This window comes from Entelurus aequoreus, linkage group LG18 (assembly GCF_033978785.1).
Source record: "Entelurus aequoreus isolate RoL-2023_Sb linkage group LG18, RoL_Eaeq_v1.1, whole genome shotgun sequence".
Taxonomy (NCBI): Eukaryota; Metazoa; Chordata; class Actinopteri; order Syngnathiformes; family Syngnathidae; genus Entelurus; species Entelurus aequoreus.
The window spans coordinates 33,614,549-33,637,360 of record NC_084748.1 but is presented as its reverse complement, the minus strand read 5'-3'; the positions used below and the strand labels follow the sequence as shown (position 1 = coordinate 33,637,360).

Here is a 22,812-nt window from a genome sequence, read left to right as displayed (position 1 = left end):
ATATTTTATATTGCTACTATGGTAGCAATGTAAAAAAAATAAAAATAAAATAAAAATATAATAATAAACAATTTTAGTCTACTTTATACCTTTTGTTTTCGCCCTCTTTTTGTGCCCTTGTGTGCATTACCCTTTCCATCCTTTGTAACCGAGCTACTGTGTGGAACAATTTCCCTTGTGGATCAATAAAGTTTGTCTAATTCTAATATCTAAGTCTAAGTCTAATTTCGTGCCAGGCAGCACATCCATCATGGGTGGGCTTATCGATTTTGATCTCATTCAGTCAGCGGAGCAGTGCTGTCATTAGCTAGTGTGCTAATTGCTACCTTGTGTGTTTTTTAGTAGGGGTATAACACTATTGTAGATACCGCGGTATTTCGGTTTCAAAGTTTTCACCATAATACCGTGACGGTGTCAAACAAAAACTAGTGTAATTTTTTTCTGCCGCTTTAGCTTTGAAAATAAACAGAATCTCCCAGAATCCTCTGCGCAGGGCGGGGTTCCAAGGTGTTTTTCAGACACATAGACCGTCGTAACCAAGAAGTGAAGTGTTTGTAGACTATGAAGTACATTTTTTTGGGACATTTCTTGAAAAATGTAATCAAAATCTGTCCATAACTATTTGGTTATGTTGTTAACAAACAGACAGACAAACCCTGGCGTAAATATAACCTCTTTGGCGAAGGTAAAAAAGTATGCGCTGTGCGAAGCAATATTTTTATCTCGAACGTTTCCAAGGCAACACCGGTCACGTCGCACCGCACGGAGGTAATCACCCAAAAAATATTCAACGTGGGAAATATGAAGAACCTGAAAAACTGCTTGATAAATCCTCAATTCATTCATTTTCTCCCAACCCCCTTGTTTCTCTCGATGTCCCGGGGGAGCTGAAGCGTGTCCAGCTGCACTCGACTGGAAGGAAGGTTACAACCTGGAGAAGTCGCCTCCTCATAAACTGTCATCCAGAAAAGATATTTGAAGCCAGCGAAGCCAAACATCAGTTTGTGAGGTATTTCAATTATTAAAAGTACATTTTTTTGTTAACTTTTTTATGAGAAAGATAATTTTCTAAACTAATATAAACATGTAGGATAATAATTCTCAGAAAGTAAAAGTAATGAAAGACACTAAAGGGAACGTTGTTGTTTTACACTTGACTCACTGGATATCTACAGTATATTGTCACTTTAAAAACACTCAACTGTAACTGTTTTTAATATTTGCTTGAAACAATGGATGGCCATGCACAATTCTTTACACTTAAAAATATTTTTTTTTAATAATAAATATGATTAAAACATTTGAGCATTATGTTTGTGTTCAATTACAGTAAGTGTGTTTATCCTAAACATTCCTGTGAATACATTTTACACACTGCAACATTTTTAAGTCCTTTTTTTTTTTGGACATATACCACAATAATATGGTACCGTGGCCTTAATACTGTGATTATACCGTACTGTGAGATTTCATACTGTTACATCCCTACTTTTTTGTGTTGTTTTTTTTCCCTTTTTACAGCCTTTTTCTAGTTTTGCGAGCTCAATATGAGTACAATGCAATGGACAAGCGATGTGTGGTTTGAAACATTAATTAAGAATCCACAGCGTTGTCGACAATGCCTACTACCCCTCAACTGAACACCAAGAAAATTAACTGACAATAGGGCTGGACAATTAATACAATTTTGGTTTCGATTATAGCTTCTCACGTTTAAGAAAATATAAAAAATAGGGGAAAAAAACAATAATGGGCTGCGCAACATGCATGCAAATTCTGGAGCTTGTGATGGTGAAACAGATGAGGAGCAAATTACTGGAAAAAAAAGAGCATGTCTACTAGAAGTTTGAAATGTCACCATGGTTGCTACTTTTTATGTGTTACAGTGCTAAAATGCCTAAAAAACAGCAAACTAAACAAAAAAGGTAATACATATTCCGCGTTCACGTAACCGCGGACGGAGTCACATACCTGTCCAATAAAACGGAATCGCTGTTAAACTTAGAATATCTGGGAACATGGCATACATGTAAGTAAAATGCTGTGATTATGAAGAGAAAGAACATTTGTTTGGGAAAATAACGTGTCTGGTCGTGCTCATTTATCCCCAACTCACTCAACCGCCCTGTCCTGAAGTAAACAATATTGAGACGGCCCCTTGAAACAGCGACTAAATACGAAGCTAAAGCTAGCAAGAAAAATCTATACACTCAAAACACATCTCATCTGCTTGTGTTGTTGTGTACGACATCATCGATGTAACATCAATGTACAACCAGGACAGTAATCACAACTTGAGAGGCTCTCTCAAACTTAGAACAACAGCACATCATACTTCCGCCCTTCACAATAATAGCCCGGTGCGCCACATCCGGTCTGACTGTGCAAACAAAATAAAGGTTTCAAAAACGTATCTTACACAAGCATAATGTACTTAAAACACTTATGAATACATTTACACAAATAATATGTTTTGACCTATAATATTGGTCAAAATTGTCTTAATGTGAGAATTTTTGCATTAAATTAACAATGATTTTATGAAATTTTATTTGACAAAAAAGCACAGACTCTATGGTGGTATAGTAAATGTAAAATGTAAAAAAACGGAAATAACAATTGCAACGGAATTGTTATTATTACTATTTTACTTTTTGTGGTTTTAGTCGTTACTGTTTTTTTAACTATATATAAAGTTGAGTTTTGGTGGTACAATAAATACTCATGTTTTCAAATTAATTAATAATTGTGTTATTAATCATGATTACAATATGAATAAAAAAATAATCGTAATTATTATTTTTGCCATAATCGTCCAGCCCTAACTGACAAGATAAAGTGGATTTTATGTTTTTATTCTTTATCATTATAGCGACCTGGCTGTTAAAGTTAAAAAGGATTTCAAACTCTGAGTGCACCACAGGGCTAGTGACAGGGTGACCTTAAAATGAGCGAGTTGTTGTTATAGTTTGGGACGGCGTGGCGAAGTTGGTAGAGTGGCTGTGCCAGCAATCGGAGTGTTGCTGGTTACTGGGGTTCAATTCCCACCTTCTACCTTCCTAGTGAAGTGAAGTGAAGTGAATTACATTTATATAGCGCTTTTTCTCAAGTGACTCAAAGCGCTTTACATAGTGAAACCCAATATCTAAGTTACATTTAAACCAGTGTGGGTGGCACTGGGAGCAGGTGGGTAAAGTGTCTTGCCCAAGGACACAACGGCAGTGACTAGGATGGCGGAAGCGGGGATCGAACCTGCAACCCTCAAGTTGCTGGCACGGCCGCTCTACCAACCGAGCTATACCGTCCCAAGTCAGTCCGTTGTGTCCTTGGGCAAGACACTTCACCCTTTGCCTCTGATGGCTGCTGGTTAGCGCCTTGCATGGCAGCTCCCGCCATCAGTGTGTGAACGTGTGTGTGAATGGGTAAATGTGGAAATACTGTCAAAGCGCTTTGAGTACCTTGAAGGTAGAAAAGCGCTATACAAGTATAACCCATTTATCATTTATTTATCATTTATAAATACAAAGTTGCTCCATCACCTCCTTGTAATATTTGTTTACTTTCGGTATAGCGCTTGATATTGTGTTCAAAGGGTATAAATATTTCCTAAAATGTGGAGTCTGACCAAGTATTCAGAATCACATTTTTTTTATTGAGAAATTAGTTGGCCCTGCGATGAGGTGGCGACTTGTCCAGGGTGTACCCCGCCTACTTCCCGAATGCAGCTGAGATAGGCTCCAGCACCCCCCGCGACCCCAAAAGGGACAAGCGGTAGAAAATGGATGGATAGATGGATAGTTTCAATATACAAACTGTTCTATTTACAAACCCCGTTCCAGAACTAATTAACTGACTACACAAAAGCTGTCTTTTGTGTAGTCAGTGCTGGTTCTATTCCTGGCCCCTTGCACTCCATACTGTCTTAAAGACACTTTCAATGTGCTGCAGTATTATGAAACAAACTGTCATGAAAAGCTTATACAATCCTTGGTGGAGGTTTATGCTGTGTTTACATCATACAGTAAGTGTGCCCTTTCCCAAGGGTCCAACAAAATCCAGTCTTACCTTTGCACATTGTTGTAGGTCCTTTTTGAATCTCTGTCTATTGTAACTCGGAGCCATGATCGACTCTCTAGCGAACAAATCCTGATGTTGTTGCTCCGGATTTTGGACTCCTGTAAGTTAGAAATCAAAAGTTTGTCTGTTAACAGCCGTCACTTACTGTACTTTATGAGGACAATTTCAGTGACGTGGACATACCGTATTGTTGTTTTTAGCTTTTGCGGACGCGTCCTTCCAGGTAAGTGTCAAACAGTTCAGATCTAAAAGACAAAGAAAAAAATTAACACTTGACATCAAATACTACACTAATACTTTACTATTAGAGATGTCCGATATTGGCTTTTTTGCCGATATCCGATATTCTGATATTGTCCAACTCTTAATTACCGATTCCGATATCAACCGATACGATATATACAGTCGTGGAATTAACACATTATTATGCCTACATTTATTGTGATGCCCCGCTGCATGCATTAAACAATGTAACAAGGTTTTCCAAAATAAATCAACTCAAGTTATGGAAAAAAATGCCAACATGGCACTGCCATATTTATTATTGAAGTCACAAAGTACATTATTTTTTTTTAACATGCCTCAAAACAGCAGCTTGGAATTTGGGACATGCTCTCCATGAGAGAACATGAGGAGGTTGAGGTGGGTGGGGTTGAGGTGGTGGTGGTGGTGGTGTGGGGGTGGGGGTGTATATTGTAGCGTCCCGGAAGAGTTAGTGCTGCAGGGGGTTCTGGGTATTTGTGCTGTTGTGTTTATGTTGTGTTACGGTGCGGATGTTCTCCCGAAATGTGTTTGTCATTCTTGTTTGGTGTGGGTTCACAGTGTGGCGCATATTTGTAACAGTGTTAAAGTTGTTTATATGGTCACCCTCAGTGGGACCTGTATGGCTGTTGACCAAGTATGCTTGCATTCACTTGTGTGTGTGTGAAAAGCTGTAGATATTATGTGACTGGGTCGGCATGCAAAGGCAGTGCCTTTAAGGTTTAATAGCGCTCTGTACTTCTCCCTACGTCCGTGTACACAGGAGCGTTTTAAAAAGTCATAAATTTTACTTTTTGAAACCGATACCGATAATTACGAAACCGATACCGATAATTTCCGATATTACATTTTAAAGCATTTATCGGCCGATAATATTGGCAGTCCAATATTATCGGACATCTCTATTTACTATGAAATGAAATAATATGATGGTAATAAACCTTCTGTTGCATTGGAAGGCATAGCACTGATGCGAACGCCAGTTGTCCTTACTGGCATCCCTCTGTCGACGTCACGACCACTGAGTATCACCTGCGCACACATACGCAAAATTATTAGCTACTGTATGGAGGAACGGCATTAATCTAAAAAAACCAAACCAAAAAAACCCATCTCACTTTTTTGTAATTGATGCAGACAAGGGCCCCGCATACATCTGCTATGCTCTTCTTCTGCTTCTCTGTTTGAGAAAAAGTTATGCTGTCATATACTATATGTACATGCAGGTGGTGTTCAGTACACAGTAAAAAGGTACATTTAATGTACTGTTTGCAGCCAACTCACCTCTCATTGGAGCCATGGAGGGTCGGAGTTCAGGAACATCTACATCCAAATGAGTGAGGAAGACATCCTCCACTGGTTCTTTTGTCATGGTTTTAAAGGTGATCTAATAGGAAGCAATACAGAAAGAAAACAATAATATAACCATGAAAATATAGAAAACTTAGGCCTGGCTGCTTGAAAGAGGTCAGTATGTTTCTCAAGTGTTGCTGAAGTGCCTTTTAGCAAGGTGCAAACAATGCATCGCTTCTCAAAATGTTACAAAAACATACCACACAAGCTATATCTAGTACTGTAACCAAAAAGAAAAAATATTGATATGATTATAATATTACTGGTTGTATGCAAGTATCCCACAAGTACCGGTAAGTCAATAATTAAACCCTACAGGATTTTGCGATCATGCCAATCCACGTAAATTCAATCATTCCCTCTAAATTATGGGCGGACTCGCAACTTCTTAAATCTCCGCACATTTCAGGGAACCGTTGTTGTTTACACTAAGGGAATTTGTCAATATGCAACTGTCAAAGCAATCTAATTTCTTCTTGCACCCACGTCCTCACTTCCTTGTTTACATTGACATAGGTATGGATGATGTGATGTTAATCTTTCATTGTCTCTCATCAACCCACATAAATCACAGCTCTACAGTATACTGTATCTACCTCAACGCTACCCCAATGTTTTTCAACGAAAGCGGGTAAACTACGAGCAATGCGTTGGAACTAGGGCTGTCAAACGATTACAATATTCAATCGTGATTAATCACAGTTTGTTCATAGTTAACTCACAACTAATTGCAATTAATCACAGATAAATGTAATTTTTTCATCATTAATAAGTGTACCCGAAACAGATCATTTTCAAGGTTTTATTACTATGACTGGACAATTAGTTGGCTTTAATTAGATGTTTTTTGACCATCAACACAAAATGGACATAAACAATCTTTTTAATGACGATTAAAAAAAAACAAAAAAACATAAAATTACGTTGTGTCTTGGCAGATTTGGTATTTAGTTAGAATACATAATTTGTAATCCTGCTGTAGGAGCACTTGCATTTAGAGGAGGAGCTACACCATGTTTAGATACCAGTTTCACGCGTTACTAACACAAAAGACCAGTTGATCTGCCATTTTCTTTTCTCCTCTGCCCCCTCGCTGGGTTATTCCGGTTCCGGTGACCATGGATGAGGTGCTGGCTGTCCAGAGTTGAGACCCGGGGTGGACCGCTCGCCTATGCATCGGTTGGGGACGTCTCTGCGCTACTGACCTGTCTCCGCTCGGGATGGTCTTCTGCTGGCCCCACTATGGACTGGACTCTCACTGTTATGTTGGATCCACTAGGGACTGTACTTAGAGGGGGGGTTACCCACATATGCGATCCTCCCCAAGCTTTCTCATAGTCATTCACATCGACGTCCCTTGTGTGGGCTCTGTGTTGTCGTTGTGGCTTGTGCAGCCCTTTGAGACTTTTGTGATTTAGGGCTGTATAAATAAACATTGATTGATTGATTGAAAATGTGGATTGTTACAAACATGTTTTGATTGTCAAGGATGTCTGGTAAAATGTGACATTTTTACCTGAATAAATGCTACTGATCTTCTGTACGTGTTGTACAAGTACAGTTAATGGTATTCATATCGCTGCGTGACAATGTTTTAACCTTCTCTATTAATTAATAAGTGTAATATGCAGCCTGCTAAACATTCTGTAATTGAGGAATATCAACCAGAACATAGTGTAAGATAATATACACTTGATTTTAATCTGCCACAAAATGTCCTCCTCTATATTCATCAACTGATGTATTAGCATTTCTTTAGGGAGAAATATCACAGATTACATTACAAAACATATTTGACAATCAAAGCATGATCATAATTTAAGACATTTTTCCTTATGTTACTGTAGTTATACCGGATATGACACGTAGCACTATTATTGTGAAGCCGGAAGTGTGTGAATGGTTTGAAAAGAGGTGTTTTGACATGTTTTGACAATGTGACAAGAATCAAGAATATAAAGTCTTCATGCCAACTGTCTTTCCTTTCTGCTGAGCTTTTACCCGATGTTAGTAAACCAGTTACAGTAACAATCTACATTTTATGTTATCAATGCAGTACATTTGTATCTAAAACATAAAAGAGAACATCCATCTCTGCTAGCAGCAAAGCGCGCAGCAAGCATTTGCTCTTGTGATGGCGGCTCACAGCGATCGAAATAAAATAGTCTTGTCTTGTCGGGAGAACGACTTGCCATGGCTTTGGACATAGGATTTCCATAAAGTACCTTTTTGTTTGTGCAATTGAAATTTAGTTCATTTGAAAGGGACAATACATATTAATGAACGTTTGGCGTGTAAATATGTGAGATTATAGCCATTGGCTAATTTCCATTTACAGTCAGTTGGCAAGTTGATGTTAAAATTAAGACAAAAACATTCAAAACAAGTACACAGATTCATAATATTAAAAATGTAAATTTCCAAGATTTAGGTGCAAAAGATGCTGCTGTAGGCACTCACTGTCACACATTTCTGCTCAAAATGTCCCTGCTTGTGGCTCAACAGTAACTGAACGCCATTACATTTTCCCAAGCTCCTAAACGGCCCCAAGGGTCAAAAAGTATGTGTGCGCATTGATCGTGCATCAAAAACATTTACGCCGTTAAAGGAACTTATAGTTAAGGCATTATTATCACGTTAGCTTTGACAGCTGTAGTTTTTACATTTTTTGGTTTAAAAAAACACTTATTTGTGGTCTACATAACATGTAATAGTGGTTCATTGGTAAAGATTTTTAAAAGATTATGTTTTAGAGCCACTTTCTGACCGTCTCTTCAGGATGCGCCGTTTTGTGGACAGTCTTATTTACATGCCTCCATTTCGGCTGGGTCTTTTCCCTGCCATCTTTGTTGTAGTTTTTAGCACTTCCATATGGAGTCTACTGACAGATATCAGTTAGAACTGTACGCTGCTTTGTATTACAAATGGCAACGGCGCAGGATGGTGTTTTTTTTGCAAACTATGCACGCAGAACATCTTTTCAAGGGAGATGACTACAAAATGAATGGATGTAGTTTAAATAAGCCCGTGTTCAGTTGGTACAAAAAGTATCATTTACATGTTAATGTCCCCTAAGAGTAAAGTATTTGCATTGTTTAGTCTTCAGCATAAATTCAATCAATCAATCAATCAATGTTTATTTATACAGCCCTAAATCACAGGTGTCTCAAAGGGCTGCACAAGCCACAACGACATCCTCGGTACAGAGCCCACATAAGGGCGAGGAAAACTCACCCCAGTGGGACGTCGATGTGAATGACTATATTAAATATATTTATAAATTATACTCAACCGTGAAAGTGTTAAATTACCTTTTTTTGAATAAAAAGGCAAAGATACAATTTTTTGTTGTTTCCTTTTTTTTTTTTTTAATTCCAAGAAAATTAGGCATCTGAAAAAAGGCCTGTGAGATCCTTGAGGCTCTGGTACACTGCTGTCAAACTGCAAAAACGTGCATTTACAAAACCCAAAACCAGTGAAGTTGGCACGTTGTGTAAATCGTAAATAAAAACAGAATACAATGATTTGCAAATCTTTTTCAACCTATATTCAATTGAATACACTGCAAAGACAAGATAGTTAACGTTTGAACTGGTAAACTTTGTGGTCTGCATAACATGTAACAGTATTATTTGGTCAAGATTTTGCATTGATTATGTTTTAGAGCCGCTTTCTGACCATCTCTTCAGGATGCGCTGTTTTGTGGGCGGTCTTATTTACGTGCCTCCACTTCGGCTGGGTCTTTTTCCCGCCATCTTTGTTGTAGTTTTATGCACTTCCATATGGAGTCTACTGACAGATATAAGTTAGAACTGTACGCTGCTTTGTATTAGAAATGGCAATGGCGCAGGATGCATGTGCATGTATGAGCCAGTCTGCCCCACAACAAGAGGATAGAGAAAAACAAGGAGCTTATTGACTGCAAGTACAATGGCGTACTCACGCAAAGCACTTGGGGTAAATCTCTACCATATACAGAGATATCTGCTGACGTCACATTTAGGAAAACATCCCAAACGGCTCGTTTGGGGTAAGTAAGAAGGAAGGCAACAAGATGGTTTTATAAATATCTCCGCCATGCCTCCATGGTTTGTTTTCAAATGTTCTGGACTTATGCAGATCCCAAAAACACAACAACAGGTACCAATAGGTAAGAAAAGTTGGTTTTGCATAATCGGTCCCTTTTAAACCGCTTTGGGACTGCGCAACGAGGCGTGGCACTTTTGTGACTTTTGCGCTACTTTTAACACTTTTTTGTGGACTTTTTGAATCTGCACTGCAACCACATATCACCACCATTGTGGGATGAGTAAAAGTCTATCCTATCCTATTCTATCCATTATGAAATACATCGTTTGATTTATTCGTATTTCATGGACGTTAACGAGTACTGTCAACGCTATGTCATTGTTGTTAGTTTATGTGTTGTCAGGCAAAACATTTTTATATGACATATGACTATAAGTCTAATTTTTTGCAATACATCTCCCGTTGCAAGCCAAATATTTTGCTGCCACCTATAATTTGGCATCTGCAGTAGTTGAAGTGGGAAGTTACTATTTTGTCTTAATGTTTAGCTAGATTAAATTACTTCCCTGTTGTCCGACAATGTTTAGTTAGATTGAGTTGCTTCCCTGTTGTCCAACAATGTTTTTTTTTAAGTCACTTCCCTGTACTCTGGCAATGTTTAATTTCCAGCAATAATTAGCAATATCCAGATACAATATGTTTCTGCTATGAATATGCAGCATGCGAGAGATGTATTAATTTTGTGATGCTAACAACAGCATACTAATTCATTCCATGTGCAAGTTTCCGAAAGAAAACCGCTCATATGCAAGTACAAACGTTTGTAAATAAATAATAAGAAAGGTTAAAAAATGATAAACAGGCTTTTACAGTTTGTTTTAAGTTCACATAGACAAGGAAAAAACTCGATATGCTGTTGACTCGGCTTAATAAGACACCAACCTTTATCTGCTTTTTTTGTTTATCCTAACAACTTGTCTCCCTCTGTGATGAACTATATTCGTAAATAGATTTTTTTTTACTCCGCTTTCAAATGACTTCTTCCTTGTTTGACTCTTGTTTGCCCGGCATGTTCTTGAGTTTGAGCACTTAGCGTCCAGGCGTCACGTCCAACCCAGCAATAAGGGAGTCTTGGCTGGTGTTTGTTTTGCAAACTATGCACGCAGAACATCTTTTCAAGGGAGATGACTACAAAATGAATGTATATACTTTAAATAAGCCCGTGTTCAGTTGGTAGAGAAAGTATAATTTATATGTTAATGTCCCCTAAGACTAAAGTATTTGCATTGTTTAGTCTTCAGCATAAATTATATTCAACCGTGAAAGTGTTAAATTACATTTTTTTTAATAAAAAGGCAAAGGTACCATTTTTGTTGTTTCCTCACAGGAATACAAGTGTACCCTGTTGAGGCTAAAAATAGGCCAAAAAACTTATCACTTCACAATTTCTTGGAAAAAACTTAGGCATCTGAAAAGAGGCCCATGAGATCGTTGAGGCACTGGTACATTGATGCCAAACTGCCAAAATGTGCACTTAAGTTTAATATGCAAGTAAAGCACATTTTGGTAGATTTGGGGGGGTGGGTGTACCAACAACACTTATAACATAGACATCATTATCAGTATTATAAGTATGATCATTATTGGTTCAATTGTAGTGTAAACATTTTTTAATTGTTAATACTGTGTTATTACTTTCCACTTTACTAATACATACTGGTATCATATTTGTATACATTGCATCTGCTAATGTAGTTGTTTTTGTCCCTCTCTGTCGTGTCCCCCTCATGTCCCCACAGTTCCTCTCTCTGTTTATTTTTTTTCTTCTTTCTATCCCCACCTGCTCCGGTCCGGTTGCTTCAAACACTTAAAAATATCCCAACATTTAATAAAGCGTAACCCGAAGAATGCAACAAGAGAAGTATCCCACACTTCACGTTTGTAAAGTAAGTATGAACAGCAGATACGATCATCTAAATCAGGGGTGTCAAACGTATGGCCCGAGGGCCGGATCAGGCCCACGAATAGGTTTTATCCGGCCCGCGGGATGAGTTTGCTAAGTATAAAAATTAACCTGTCATGTTTGAATGAAAGAAACTGCTGTTCCAAATGTGTCCACTGGATGTCGCAATAGCAATTATTTGTATCTTTGTAGATGATGCTACATATGTAAAAAAAATGAACCACATGATGTTAGTGCACCAGTCGAGGAAAATGATCAAACTACATAAATAATACACTGTAATTTGATTTTGAAAAGATTGAAAATTACCACCAATGAGTTGACTGATGAACATTATCACATAATTTATTCAGAAAATATAAATAACAACAAATAAAGATAGAATACTATTAACCGCAACATGTAAATGTAAACAAACCCAACAACATTATGATTTGTACATTTTCAGAATGTGCTTGTTCTATTTTTAAACAAAAAAAACAATCTGAAGTTGTCTTTATTTTTGCGTTATCATGCCGTGATTTTACCAGTCCGACCCACTTAGGAGTAGATATTTCTTTTTAGTAGATATTTCTCCATGTGGCCCCCGATCTAAAAATACTTTGACACCCCTGCTCTAAATCAACAATAATATTTACCCCTGGACAGGACATGTAAAAAAACAAACAAACTTAAAAAAACAACATAAAAGCATAGACAACATATTCATAAAATCACAAACTGACACAATAATTGAGAAAAAATAAAAAATCCTAACTTTTAATGCAACTTTTTGAAAAAGCTGCGGAAAAGTCAGGCATTTTAGGCAACAGCAATCAAAGCCTGCAAAATACAGATGGGACTGAATATAAGTATACATTCAACAGAACGTAAACATGGGATTAGTATTTATTCTTTATGTGGTTTGCCTGCTAAAATGGACATAACACATCGTTAATTTGTGTAGCCAAATAAGACGTGATTTCTTACCTTTACGCAGTAGATGTTGAAGTAGACCGGCTGTTGGCCCATACGTACGTAGTAAGAAATAACGTCAGACACAAATGGCTCTTTGGGCTTTGCTGGGGTTGTTTGTTGCTGCAGAACAATGCAGAGTCAATTAAAACTGAGCAATTATTTACCTTTGTAAAAGCCTAGTTTTTGACAAAGCTGTGGATTAATTAGAACGACGTGAGATGCACCCATGTGACGGTTAGGACCAGTGTTGGGTTAGTTACTGAAAACCAGTAACTAGTTACAGTTACTAGTTACTTTATTTCAAAAGTAACTCAGTTACTAACTCAGTTACTTACACCAAAAAGTAATGCGTTACTGTGAAAAGTAACTATTTAGTTACTTTTTTCTTTCCCCTTTTTTTTTTAAGGCTCCCATTAATGGCCTTTAGCCTTCATTTCAGTACTGTTATTGCACTGGAGAATAATACAATGTGTTGATCAACTTGACATGCATTTGCATCACTGAACTCTGCTAAGCAATGTGGTCTACATACAACACACAAAGACAAAGATATGTTTCAAAGGGCCAATTTATTTCAGGCCACAACAAATTGACAAAACTATTTTAAATAGCTGCAACATAATGGCACTTTAACTTTAAGTAGATAGGATCTTTGATCCTTGACACAACTTACATTTAACTAAAATGTTATTTTCTTTGTGCTCGACAAAAGAAAGGTAGTGAGAATGTTAAGACACTCGACTTCTGGCTTCACCATGATGTCATGTTAGTTGTTATGAGAGTAGCGTATGTGTGTGTGTGTGTGGCCCTTTAAGATATGACAGCATGTGAGGTGAGTGACGTCAGTGAGTGAGTGGGCGAGAGAGGTGAGGGAACGGCGACAGTGAGCGCGTGCAGGTGCTCTAGCTTGGTGGATGGCTGCGTGCATAACACCAATAAAGTCACAAAGCTGCAACAAACCGCCGGCCACGTCATTCACCCTCAGCTGTAAAGACCCACTTCTGGGTAAAGTGAAGGTTAGCCCCGAAGTACATAGGCCCTGGAGGAACGTCTCCCCTGCGCTCTTCAACTACGGTATGGGAGACCCCCCCGCCCTCACCCACAGAAAGCACGCCTCTTCTTTTCCACCGCAGCGCTGCAATAAAACACACTCAGATCTTCTGTTTCTAGCCGATACTACATAAAAAGTAACGTAAAATAACGCAGTAACGCATCATCTAGTAACGGTAACTGAGTTACTGAATATAAAAAATAACGCGTTAGATTACTATTTACCGCCGAAACTAACGGCGTTACAGCAATGCGTTACTTTGTAACGCGTTAGTCCCAACACCAGGCAATGCAAAATGCAACAAGCTTGTCTGGCTGTGTTTACTTTGTAGACTTGTTTTGACAAGTTTATTTTACCATTTTAGCCAGTTTGGGGATCATGCAGCCCAAACTGTTGATGTTGCAGTTGTACCACGGGTCAACCCTGCTCAGGTAGGATCCGAGTGTGCAGGAACTCTGCTTGGACTGATGGTTCTCCTATGGGACAAATGACAACAGCAGGGAAGATCAAGTCTGCACAGTAAACCCAAATGTCCAAACAAGCAAATTTTTTCCACATGCTGAACTTCTCTTATGGTACATCCACCATGTATGTTTACTAGAAGGCTTGCGTGTATTTATACAAACACTTGTCGCACCTTGCCAGAGGAGGTGGTAGTTGACACTGCATCAACGGGAATGTAATAAAACTGCAGGTTGACTTTTGTAGTAAGAAAAAGTCTCCGTGCTTCCCTTTTCCTGCAATGAAAGCCAAGATAGGTAAGAAGCACAAATAGTAGGGGTGTCAAAAACAATTAATTAGATTTTCAGATTAATCGTGATTCTTATTTGTGACGATTCTTAATTGATGAAAAAAAACTTATTTTTTCCCAATATGTCCTGTCCAGCCACTCAAGCAAATCATATTGTTGATGTAGATGTCCATATTTGCTGTACACATTTACTTTAGAAAAGAGAAGTGTTGGATATTTCGCTTGTTGCCTTATTTGTATTTTAAGTAATATAGAAATTGATCATAGCTGTTTATCTATTTTATGGAGGAATGTAGTTAATCATACAACTGGCATCCAATGTTATTAAAAAAAAGTATACATTTTGAATCAAGATTTGTTTTGAATCGAGAATCAATTCTGAACTGAATCGTTACCCCCAAGAATCAAATTGAATTGTGCGGTGCCCAAAGATTCACAGCCCTAACAAAATGTGTTAGACAATCCCATTCTATAAAATGGTGATAATATCCCCCTTCTCCTTAGAGCAGAGGTCCATTCATCCATCCATCTTATTACGCTTATCCGAGGTCGGGTCGCGGGGGCAGCAGCCTAAGCAGGGAAGCCCAGACTTCCCTCTCCCCAGCCACTTTGTCCAGCTCATCCCGGGTGGATCCCGAGGTGTTCCCAGGCCAGCCGGGAGACATAGTCTTCCCAACGTGTCCTGGGTCTTCCCTGTGGCCTCCTACCGGTCAGACGTGCCCTAAACACCTCCCTCAGGAAGCGTTCGGGGGGCATTCTGACCAGAACCATCTCATCTGGCTCCTCTCAATGTGGAGGAGCAGCCGCTTTACTTTGAGCTCCTCCCGAATGACAGAACTTCTCACTCTATCTCTGAGGGAGAGCTCCGCCACCCGATGGAGGAAACTAATTTTGGCCGTGTGTACCTGTGATCATTAAAGGTCATTAAACTGTATTGTTAGTGCTTGAATGACTCTACAAACTCATTACCTACTCATTACATGCTGGCCACAACAATGGGGGAAACTGCACAATTCCTTGCAATAAGCTGTAATTAAAATCCACCAAGTGTTGACATTGGAAGAGCAAAATAAAACATAACTGAGCATTATTTTAGTAAAATCTGAATTGTCTAATTTAGTGGTTCTCAAACTTTGTCAGCAAATACCACCATAATGACCAACATTGAAATATATTGGCGTAGCAGGCCTAAATATTCATTTAAAACAAGGCAGAGGTTCTATTAAACAAGTATATTTAACATTTTTGGTCACTGTAACATTAGACACAGTTTGAACAGTAACACTGTGTTTGAATATTTAAAGGCCTACTGAAACCCACTACTACTGACCACGCAGTCGGATAGTTTATATATCAATAATGAAATGCTAACATTGCAACACATGCCAATTATAAAGTGCAATTTTAAATTTCCCGGGAAACTTCCGGTTGAAAACGTCTATGTATGATGACGTTTGCGCGTGACGTCAATGGTTGAAGCGGAAGTATTGGGACACATTGTATCCCAATACAAACAGCTCTGTTTTCATCGCAAAATTGCACAGTATTCTGGACATCTGTGTTGGTGAATCTTTTGCAATTTGTTTAATGAACAATGAAGACTGCAAAGAAGAAAGCTGTAGGTGGGATCTGTGTATTAGCGGCTGGCTACAGCAACACAACCAGGAGGACTTTGAGTTGGATAGCAGACGCGGTATCCGACGCTAGCCACCAACCACATCAATGATCGGGTGAAGTCCTTCGTCGCGCCGTCGATAGCTGGAACACAGGTGAGCACGGGTGTTGATGAGCAGATGAGGGCTGGCGTAGGTGGATAGCTAATGTTTTTAGCATAGCTCTGTCGAGGTCCCGTAGCTAAGTTAGCTTCAATGGCGTCGTTAGCAACAGCATTGCTAGGCTTCGCCAGGTTGGACAGCATTAACCGTGTAGTTACAGGTCCAGTGTTTGGTAGTATTGTTGATCTTCTGTCTATCCTTCCAGTCAGGGGCTTATTTATTTTGTTTCTATCTGCATTTAAGCACGATGCTATCACGTTAGCTCCGTAGCTAAAGTGCTTCGCCGATGTATTGTCGTGGAGATAAAAGTCACTGTGAATGTCCATTTCGCGTTCTCGACTCTCATTTTCAAGAGGATATAGTATCCGAGGTGGTTTAAAATACAAATCCGTGATCCACAATAGAAAAAGGAGAAAGTGTGGAATCCAATGAGCCCTTGTACCTAAGTTACGGTCAGAGTGAAAAAAGATACGTCCTGCACCGCACTCTAGTCCTTCACTCTCACGTTCCTCATCCACGAATCTTTCATCCTCGCTCAAATTAATGGGGTAATCGTCGCTTTCTCGGTCCGAATCGCTCTCGCTGCTGGTGTAAATAATGGGGAAATGTGAGGAGCCCTTCAACCTGCGACGTCACACTACTTCCGGTACAAGCAAGGCTTTTTTTTATCAGCGACCAAAAGTTGCAAACTTTCTCGTCGATGTTCTCTACTAAATCCTTTCAGCAAAAATATGGCAATATCGCGAAATGATCAAGTATGACACATAGAATGGATCTGCTATCCCCGTTTAAATAAGAACATTTCATTTCAGTAGGCCTTTAATTAAGTGATTCTTTGGTGTACCACTGTTTGAGAACTACTGGTCCCATTGGCTTGTGCTGGTGTACCTAATGTTGTGAGACTATTTCATGGTCCCTCACCAATATGTGATGAAAAAACGAAAAATGACTTATGATACTAGAGCTCTGTACGAGTTCTAAACCTGAACTAAAGAGTTGAATCCCTCACCTTAAGCAGTAGTAGGCTTTAGCCAGGCGGCCCACGATACTATCACCCCCCATGACCACGATCCTTGCGGTAAAGTGTCTTTGCTGCTTGGGGAAGGGGTTCTGAGGCGCACTGCTTCCTGCTCGCCTTTGCAGCGTGACCTGCCTTCCTCCTTCCCTGCCCCCGAGTCCTCCTGCCCACAGACTGGCGTGACCTTCCAGGGTGTCCTGCATGAGCACCACGCTGTCCTTCACGGACGGCTTCACCTTCATGCCTCCACGGCGGGACAACCTGACCGACTCTTGCTCGCTGGGAAAAAGAAATGCAGGAACGTAAGTCTCCAAAAAGCCACCAGTTCAGGTTGGAACTGCACACAGTTTTCAGCGTAATTATTGACAATTGATCGTTAAGAATTTTGTCAATTATGTGGATTTGGTTGTCAATAGTAATCATGTCTTGAGGCAACTCAGGCAAAATCAAGCCCACTACTTTGCTGCAACCAGCAAACTTTCTGTTTTTTTATTGTCTAAACCAGTATTTCTTAACTATAGGGCTTCTTAGCTCTTGTCCGTATGGGACACAGCAGCATACTTGCCAACCTTGAGACCTTCGAATTCGGGAGATTGGGGGGCGGGGGGGGGGGGGGGGGGGGGCGTATATTGTAGCCCGGAAGAGTTAGGGATGCAAGGGATTCTGGGTATTTGTTCTGTTGTGTTTATGTTGTGTTACGGTGCGGATGTTCTCCCGAAATGTGTTTGTCGTTCTTGTTTGGTGTGGGTTCACAGTGTGGCACATATTTGTAACAGTGTTAAAGTTGTTTATACGGTCACCCTCAGTGTGACCTATATGGCTGTTGATCAAGTATGTCTTGCAGTCACTTTCGTGTGTATGCAGAAGCCTCATGCAGCATGTGACTGGGTCGGCACGCTGTTTGTATGGTGAAAAAGCAGACTCTAAAGGCAGTGCCATCACGGCACACCCTTAATATTGTTGTCCGGGTGAAAATCGGGAGAAATTCGGGAGAACGGTCGCCCCGGGAGATTTTCGGGAGGGGCACTGAAATTCGGGAGGGTTGGCAAGTATGCGCAGCAGTTTTAGTTGTAATACACTATTTCACCACTTGTGGCAGTAATGACAGTATCAAACAGAAAAAGTCTGTAGCTAAAGTCATAAAGAAGTTTCTTAAGCGCAAAAATTTTGACAAAGCTATATTTTCATTTGTACTTTAATTGTATCGACAATTTAATTAAACATATTTGTTATTTATTTAGTTGATTTAATTTAGCACTATGTAACTGTATGTACATTTATTTTTCAGTTATTAATGAGTCCCTTCTTATGCAGTATATTTCATTTGTACTTGTTTTTCCTAATCAGCCTGACCTAAGCCTAAAGTTTTTTAAATAAATAATTTGTGTGATTAACGCATGATTTCATATCATTTGACAAGGTTGTAAACTGTAAGTAGGTTAGATATGATTATAAAATACCATTAAAATCCAGATTAAGAACACTATCCATTCATCTTGTCTAGGGTTGAAACAACTAATCGATTAAATCGATTAAAATCTATTATAAAAATAGTTGGCGATTAATTTAGTCATCGATTCGTTGGATCTATGCTGTGCGCATGCGCAGAGGCTACTTTTTTTTATTTTTATTATAAACCTTTAGTTATAAACTACAACATTTACAAACAGCTGAGAAACAATGATCAAAATAAGTACGGTGCCAGTATGCTGTTTTTTTTTCAATAAAATACTGGAAAGGATAGAAATGTAGTTTGTCTCTTTTATCCGATTATTAATCGATTAATCGAAATAATAATCAACAGATTAATCGATTATCAAATTAGTTGTTAGTTGCAGCCCTAATCTTGTCCCTCTCGGGGTCGCGAAGGTGCTGGAGCCTATCCCAGCTGCAATCGGGCAGAAGGCGGGGTACACCCTGGACAGGTCGTAATGTGAGGCACACGTACTAACCCCTGTGCCACCGTACTGCCCTGTAAGATTACTAATTAAGTGTTAATCTTTGAGTGCACCCCGGGCCCCTCTGTAGTGGAAAAGTTGGGCGCGGGTTTAAAAAGGTTAAGAACCAGCAGTCTAAAAACCAAGGGTGCCTAAACTTTTTTCCTCCCAAGGGCCAAAGTGAAAATGTGCCAATAGGTCGCAGGCCAAACTCAGCGATTTTAAGTGTGAAACACAAATAGCTTGAGTAATAAAAGTTTCATTAAAGAGGAACTGCACTTTTTCTGGAATGTTGCCTATCATTCACAATCCTTATGTAAGACAAGAACACATACAGTATGTTTTTCTTTTGGTTAATGCATTCTAACTCGTAAAGAAACGCTATAAAAAGTCAGCTAACAATGGAGCCAATGGAAGTAGATCTATTCCGCCTACAAAGCGCACTAAAAAACTCCAAACACAACGTTTTACAGTATATACACACTGTCAATATATATGCAATGTAGTAACAGGCACATTCATAATGATATGTAATATCTGTGTCATTTGGTAATTGTATTTTATTTCTTTATTCATTTATTTATTTATGTACAGACCATTTTATATGACATTATTGTTTCTTTTGTTAATATCAGAGTTCGTTCTGCAAAAGGGTAATCCCTAAAGGCGTACAGTTTATGGATAGGGACCCACAGTTAAAATATACTGTACATCATCATACAAAATTCAGTAGAATACAATTAATTTCAAAATCTACCCACCCAATACCCATTTACAATGCTATACCAACTTATCAACAGGTTGACATTTATAAAGAAGGAATCTTTAAATCCACCAAATCAAATTGTAAGCATACGGCAGCGTATTCATTTCACAGACGCATCAGAACGTTCACTTTTCTCTTCAACAACAACACTACTAATCATGCAGACTTCATGAGAGCCAACAACGATGATGTTGGAACAAACGATGATCCGGAACCTTATATTTTTGAGCCTGAACACAAGGTTTTAAAAGCTGTGTGCTAAACAGATCCAGCTTCAGAGAAACACTCAGGGCCTTTTATTGTTATTCATTATCAATAGTGCTATTTCTATTGGTATTTTTATTGCTCCATTTGTAGTGCAATAATGTTCATTGTCATTTCTGTGTTATTAGTATTTACCTAATTAACTGCTTCTTTGCTATCATATTTGTACATATCGCATTTGCTGATGCTGTTCTGTTGTATATCTTATCCCCCTCTTGTCCCCACAATTTCCCCTTCTGTCGTACTTATGTTTTTTCTTTCTATCCCCTTCTGCGCCAAACATTAATATAAATCCCTTTAATAAAGTCAAATACAAATAAGGCAACAAGAGAAATATCCCTAAACAGTGCTCGTAAAACGGTCATAAGTGTTGATAAATCACGTAGCGCGTGTTAAATAATTATATCTGTATCTTCTCCCCCAAGGATTATGGCCGCTTAGCTGATCAGCATATATTTTGCATATCAATGAAGACAGAGACACAGAATAGAATCCACGCCCTATTCTGCTCATTTAACAGATGCAATTACTGGATACTTTTTAATATGCTTCTGTTTTGGAGACTTTGCACGTGTCAATCAATCAATCAATCAAATTTTCCTTTATAGCCCTAAATAACGAGTGTCTCAAAGGGCTGCACAAGCCACAACAACATCCTCGGCTCAGATCCCAAGTGGAAGTACTATACAATAATAATTATCTAATCCTTGTTTACATTGATAAATATGTTGTTTTAGACTGCAATATTTGCCTATTAAGGACACTTATTACATGTCTAACATGTGTGCTATTGTCTGCTTAGCTGTTGTGTAGCTGTGAGATCCTAGTAGCCTATAGCCTACCATGTTTACCTTTTGTGAATGACTTGACGAAATACAAGAAAAGACCAACATAGAGTGCTTATTTGAGAAAATTTTTAAATGTTAGCTGGCTGTCCAGCTTTGTCCAAGTAAACACTCTCCCTTCACCAACAAGTCTTCAATAAAGTGATGCAAAATGTTAATGTATCCATTTCATCAGTACCGTATTTTTCGGAGTATAAGTCGCACCGGCCGAAAATACATAATAAAGAAGGAAAAAAACATATATAAGTCGCACTGGAGTATAAGTCGCATTTTTGGGGGAAATTTATTTGATAAAACCCAACACCAAGAATAGACATTTGAAAGGCAATTTAAAATAAATAAAGAATAGTGAACAACAGGCTGAATAAGTGTACGTTATATGACGCATAAATAACCAACTGAGAACGTGCCTGGTATGTTAACTTAACATATTATGGTAAGAGTCATTCAAATAACTATAACATATAGAACATGCTATACGTTTAGCAAACAATCTGTCACTCCTAATCGCTAAATCCCATGAAATCTTATACGTCTAGTTTCTTACGTGAATGAGCTAAATAATATTATTTGATATTTTATTTTGTTTTATTTTTATTTTTATTTTTTAAAAATTTTATTTTATTTATAATGTCCTGCCCAGCTTCTCGGGCAAATCATATAGCAGATGTAGATGCCCATATCGGCTGTTCAGATTTACTTTACAAAAGAGAAGTGTAGGATACTTCTCTTGTTGCCTTACTTGTATTTTGACTTTATTAAATGTATTTATATAATCATTTGGTGCAGCCGGGCCGGAGCAGGAGGGGATATAAAGAGAGAAAAAGGAAGACAGAGGGGGGAATTGTGGGGACAAGAGGGGGATTAGACAGAGAGACAAAAACAACAACAGCAAACACAACAACAACAACAACAACAACAGAGCAACATCAGCAAATACGACATGTACAAATATGATGGTAAAAGTAATAGCAAATAAGCAGTTAGCGAAAATAAAAAAATAATACAGAAATGACAATGAGCATTATTACACTAAAAATGGAGCAATATGAATACCAATAGAATTAGTGCTATTGATAATAAACAATACCAATACTTTACCTTTATTATCAACAATACAATTGTTCAAATGCAACAATACATATACGTAATGATAACTTGAGATACGAAAGAATGCAGAAAAATGGAGGGGAAGAAAGAGAAGCAACCTACATTAACCTTGTAGATCGTTATAGTAATTAGGTTAAGCTTTGTCAGTGTGCCATGTGTTTTACCCAGTTTACCCTAGGGCAACAACGTTAATATATGTTTGATGAAACGTGATTATGTGCATGAGTGTATGTATGTGTATGTATGTTATTTGATTTTTTACGGTAATGTGTTAATAATTTCACACATAAGTCGCTCCTGAGTATAAGTCGCACCCCCGACCAAACTATGAAAAAAACTGCGACTTATAGTCCGAAAAAATATGGTTTATCTGTTTCACATTGTTTTATTCATGTAAAACTATAATGATTCTCTATTAAATGTGTGTTTATATTTTTTATTTCATATGGGAAAAAATTGCTTCAGTTTTCGTACGTTCTAACATTTTGGAACGCTCACTAAAACCGACTTTGCACTGTACTGTATGTTACGACAAAAAATAATAATAATATATAATATATAAGCAATATAAGCACTGCAGACCAAAAGCGGGCATGACTTTTACCTTTTGCAGGCTTCCCACGCTGCGCTGACATTGGCGGAATCGAGCGATGCC

At 38.5% G+C, this 22,812-nt stretch overlaps 1 protein-coding gene across 2 annotated transcripts in view; it reads right to left on the bottom strand.

Moving 5' to 3' along the window:
* Positions 1-22,812, bottom strand: part of LOC133634055 (phosphoinositide 3-kinase regulatory subunit 6) — a 70,541-nt gene that overhangs the window by 3,476 nt on the left and 44,253 nt on the right. For both annotated transcript variants that reach the window (XM_062027010.1, XM_062027012.1), the window contains 10 exons: positions 22,762-22,812; positions 17,227-17,514; positions 14,329-14,428; positions 14,048-14,167; positions 12,653-12,760; positions 5,623-5,725; positions 5,457-5,518; positions 5,280-5,370; positions 4,261-4,322; positions 4,066-4,175 (listed from right to left, as the gene is read on the bottom strand). The exon at positions 22,762-22,812 is cut by the window's right edge and continues 193 nt beyond it. In XM_062027010.1, coding sequence (XP_061882994.1) covers positions 4,066-4,175; positions 4,261-4,322; positions 5,280-5,370; positions 5,457-5,518; positions 5,623-5,725; positions 12,653-12,760; positions 14,048-14,167; positions 14,329-14,428; positions 17,227-17,514; positions 22,762-22,812 — 1,095 coding nt within the window. The remainder of the gene's footprint in view (positions 1-4,065; positions 4,176-4,260; positions 4,323-5,279; positions 5,371-5,456; positions 5,519-5,622; positions 5,726-12,652; positions 12,761-14,047; positions 14,168-14,328; positions 14,429-17,226; positions 17,515-22,761) is intronic.